At 41.1% G+C, this 4,613-nt stretch overlaps 1 protein-coding gene across 1 annotated transcript; it reads right to left on the reverse strand.

The window, feature by feature from the left end:
- Positions 1-2,985: 2,985 nt before the first annotated feature.
- Positions 2,986-4,613, reverse strand: LOC141613801 (uncharacterized). The gene is made up of 3 exons (XM_074432546.1): positions 4,213-4,613; positions 3,537-3,867; positions 2,986-3,453 (listed from the first exon to the last, which is right to left on the reverse strand). Exons 1-3 carry the CDS (start codon positions 4,611-4,613, stop codon positions 2,986-2,988), a joined length of 1,200 nt encoding a protein of 399 aa, XP_074288647.1.

Consider the following 4,613-nt stretch of genomic DNA (forward strand, 5'->3'; position numbering starts at 1 on the left):
GGAGGAGCCTGTTGATGAAGGAATTAGCTCTGCTACTGCTTCCAAGGCAGGCTAGTTTTATTTTTCTTTTGTTTTTGTTTTGGCCTATCCACGGGGGGGATGTTCCGTGTACAAATAATTTTTTAAATATTGCTAGTGTTTTGTCCTACCAAGGAGGGATGTTCCCTGAGCAATATTTTGTCTTGATATATTTTGAAGATGTTTTTATGGTTCCTTTGAATAGCTTGGTTTGAGTAATTGGTACCTGTAATAATGCATTTCGAAGTATTTTGTTAGAAAGATTCCTGTCAGGAGGGCTTATGGCCCTCAATCCTTCTTAGGGAATCATGGCTTTTTTGCCTGTCAGGAGGGCTTTTTAGTAAGAGGGGTGGTTTCCAGTCAGGAGGGCTTATGGCCCTCAGCCTGTCAGGAGGGCTTCTAGACAGGTGGTCTGGTCTATTCCACCATCGTACTTGTCTATGTTTTATTTTTGAACTGAGCTCAGTTTTTTTGGTCAGGCAGGCAGGTGCTAAGTTTTGTGAAGCATTTCTGGGATGCCACTCAGATTGGGTGTAGTGGCCCTCAATCCCGAACATTTGTTTAAGCCTGTGTGTAATGTACAGTTTATGGAAAAAGGCGTAAAACAAGTTTTCAGGATTCAACATAGTAAGAAAAATAGGCAGACATGATAGAGTTTGTAAAAATAAAGTAGGCATGTATTCAGGCAAGATAGCAGGCAGCAGAAAAACATAGCATGTTAAGGTCACATGAATGTAGTCAGGGGTTTTTCATGTAAAACTTTAGTCAGGCAAGATATAAAGTTAATGGTCTTTCCTGATTTGGATTATAGGATATTTAGGTTTACACATGGAATAGCTTTAGGTGGGAAATGTTCCAGGATCTGGGGATCATTTCTCTGTCCAGGGTTTGTAGTCTGTAGGGTCCCTGTCCTACTATCGAATCAATCAGGTATGGTCCTTCACGTGTAGGAGCTAGCTTACCAGCATTTTTATCCTTGGTGTTATGGAAGACTTTTCGTAGGACCAAGTCTCCTTCTTTGAACACCCTGATGTTCAAATTTTTATTATAGCTTCTGGCTACTGTTTGCTGGTAGGAGGCTATCCGATCTTGGCTGCGTCTCTCAATTCTTCAGTCAAGGTCAAGTTGTCTTGCAATAGTGGCCTATTCTCCTCTATGGTATTCATGCTACTTTAGTGGTTGGTATATGGATTTCAACTGGGATTACTGCTTCACAGCCATAGACCAGTGAGTAAGGGGTTTGGCATGTGGATGTCTTAGGTGTGGTCCTGTCAGCCCAGAGGACTAGTGAGAGTTCCTCAGCCCATCTGCCTTTTTCTTTTTCGTAGTTTTTTCTTCAGGCAACTGATTACTACTTTGTTGCTGGATTCTGCCTGACCATTAACTTTTGGATAGCCTGGCGTGGAGGTTACCAAGCTGATGTTCCATTGTGCACAAAAAGCCATTGTCCTTTTTCCCACGAACTGAGTACCATTGTCATAGATTATTTCTGAAGGGATGGCATATCTACATATGATGTTGCGTTTGATGAATGATATGACATCCTTCTCCTTGACTTGCCTGTATGAGTATGCTTCTTTCCATTTTGAAAAATAGTCGGCCATGGCTAGCATAAAGACTTTCTGTCCAGGGGCTTGAGGTAGCTTGCCTACAATATCCATTCCCCATTTCATAAATGGCCAGGGAGTTGAGATGGAGTACAGTAGCTTTGATGGTTGGTGGATGAAAGGAGAATGGATTTGGCAGGCTTCGCATTTGGAGTTGTAAGCTATGCAATCAGCTCTGAGGGTTGGCCAGAAGTAGCCTGTCCTTAGAACTTTGCTAGCCAGGCTTCTGCCGCCTTTGTGATTTCCACAGTATCCATCATGTATGTCCTCTATAACTTGTTTAGCTTCATGAGGTTCCAGGCAACGCAGGTAAGGTCCAGCCTGAGACTTTTTGAACAACATATTATTGATAATAGTATAGGTGGAAGCTTTAATCCTTAGAGCCCTTGCTTCATTCTTATCTTTAGGAAATGTTCCCTGTAAGAACCAATCATAGTATGGTTTGGTCCAAGAATTTGTGTCCTCATTGATGGGACAACTTTGGTCAGGTTTTTCAATAGTTGGTTCTAGCAGGTGAACAATGGGTATTTTATCAAACACGGTAGGGCTAAAATTTGATCCCAGGCTGGCTAGGGCATCAGCCTGAGTATTCAAGTCTCTTGGTATTTGATCAATGTCAAATGAAGTAAACTTTTTGCAAAGGTTTTTGACGTATTCTAGATAGAGAATCATTTTGGAATCCTTTGCATCGTATGTTCCTTTGACTTGATTAGAAATTAAAAGGGAGTTAGTTTTTACCTTGAGATTTGTCACACCAAGTTCTATAAATACCTTGAGTCCATTTATTAGGGCTTCATATTTATTTATTTTTGGTGTAATGTGAGTATATTATATATCATATCAAAAAATATAAATACATGAGGTTCTAGGATCGAGTCCCATTACAAACTAATCAAACCAATCCCATGCTTTGGAGCCAAAGGAGGACAGTCTGATCATTAACTGCCCTACATTTCTGTTTAACTCTTCTCTTAATATCCTCCTCTATACGAGCAGCAACTACTTCAGGTCTTAGCAGCCAGTCATTGATCCTGGCATTGTTTCTTTGAAACCATATGGAGTAATGGAAAGCATTGAACATGGCAACCTTATTCTTCGACTACATACTATTCCTGCTGTCTGCAATCAAGCTGTTCACAGATGGGAAACTGCCTCCATACCACTGTAACAGATGGCTTTGAACTCTGACAGTATACACACAGCTTGTGAACAGGTGCTCCACAGTTTCAGGCTGTCTCTGACAAAGCATACAAAGGTCATCTGCACAGCAACCAAATCTGAATAATTTACTCTTCACATTCATTCCTTCATGCATTCTAAGACAGGTAGTTAAGGAGTGTTTTGGGATGTTCCAGTTATTCTACACAATAGCAGTCCAATTAAGGGTTATATGAGCAGGAGCAAGCCAATCATACCCACCCTTGATTGAGTAACTTTTAGAACTCAAGGTCCAGATGCTGTCAGTATATCCATCTTTGAGCTTTTCTTTCACTTTACAAATATTTTTCCAAACACAGGTTGCATCAGTATGAGGAGAATAGCTATGCCAGTCCCGATTTTTAATATACACATCATTTATCCACTTAATCCAAAGCCTATCAGCTTTGCAGTAGATCCAATTAACTAGCTTACCCACTGTGGCAACATTCCAAACATCAACTTTCTTTATCCCCAAACCTCCCTCCTTTTTAGGCAAGGTAACCTTGTCCCAGGCTACAAGAGGGACTCTATGATATTCAGGGGAGCCATCCCACAGGAAGTTTCTGCAAATAGCCATAATATGGTTGATGATGCTCTTAGGGATAATGAACATTTGAGCCCAGTAATTCTGAAGAGTATTGAGAACAACATTGATGAGTGTAACCCTACTAGCATAGGAAAGTTTTTAGCTCCCAATCCTCTCATCCTTGCCACCATCTTTTCAGTTAAGGCAGAGCACTCCTGCTTGGTAAGCCTGCCTGCTTTAATAGGCACTCCCAGGTACCTGAAGGGCATAGTGCCTTCCGTGAAGCCAGTCACATGTTTTATACCCTCTGTAATGTCCTCAGACACTCCATTAAAGAAAATTTCAGATTTTGCATTGTTCATGGCTAGGCCAGATGCCTTAGAGAATGAGGAGAAAGCTCTCATGAGAAGCCATATGGACTGGGGCTTACCCTTGCAGAAAAGAAGCAAATCATCAGCAAACATGAGATGAGTGAGCTTCAGATTCTTGCAAAGAGGATGATACTGGAATGGCCATCTATCCGTGGCAAATTAGATCAGTCTGGTTAAGTACTCCATGCAGATAATAAATAGAAGAGGAGAAATAGGGTCTCCCTGCCTCAGTCCCCTTTGTCCTTTAAAATAACCAAAGTTATTCCCATTCAGAGACAAGGTAAAAGAGGTTTACCTTACACATTGCATTACTAGCTGGATAAAATGAGGTGGAAATTTGGGACCATGTAGCATCTGCTCAACAAAATCCCACTCAACCGTGTCATAGGCTTTTTACAAATCTATTTTGAACAGGCATCTGGGAGTGACTGCTTTCCTGGCATATAGATGAATGATGTCCTGACAAATAAGGACATTTTCAATGATAGACCTTCCCTTAATAAAGGCTCCTTGGTTCTCAAGAATTATATCAGGTAACACAGAAGCAAGCCTATTGCAAAGAAGTTTAGAAATCACCTTGTAAACCAAACTACAGCAAGCTATTGGTCTGAAATGGCTAACAGCAGTTTGTCTGTCACACTTAGGGATAAGAGTGATGTTAGTTGCATTTATCTGAGTGAGCAGACAACCATTAGCAAAGAAATCCATTATAGCACTGCATACCTCATCGCCAACAATGTCCCATGAGTCCCTGAAGAATCCACTGGTGTAGCCATCAGGCCCAGGAGCCTTGTCAATAGGAATAGAGAACACTACACCTTTAATTTCCTCCTTAGTGACAGGAGATAACGTGGTCCTCATTGCAAAAAGATCATGTTTGCAGTACCTCAT

The sequence above is a fragment of the Silene latifolia genome, chromosome 11 (genome assembly GCF_048544455.1).
Source record: "Silene latifolia isolate original U9 population chromosome 11, ASM4854445v1, whole genome shotgun sequence".
NCBI lineage: Eukaryota > Viridiplantae > Streptophyta > Magnoliopsida > Caryophyllales > Caryophyllaceae > Silene > Silene latifolia.

What these genes read in the sequence shown, in the direction of transcription:
- LOC141613801 (XM_074432546.1), bottom strand. Translation starts at nt 4,613, where the DNA reads ATGAGGTACTGCAAACATGATCTTTTTGCAATGAGGACCACGTTATCT. An exon ending in GGAGCCTTTATTAAGGGAAG is followed by an intron (nt 3,868 to 4,212) that starts GTCTATCATTGA and finishes TGCCACGGATAG; the next exon opens with ATGGCCATTCCAGTATCATC. An exon ending in CCTTAACTGAAAAGATGGTG is followed by an intron (nt 3,454 to 3,536) that starts GCAAGGATGAGA and finishes AATACTCTTCAG; the next exon opens with AATTACTGGGCTCAAATGTT.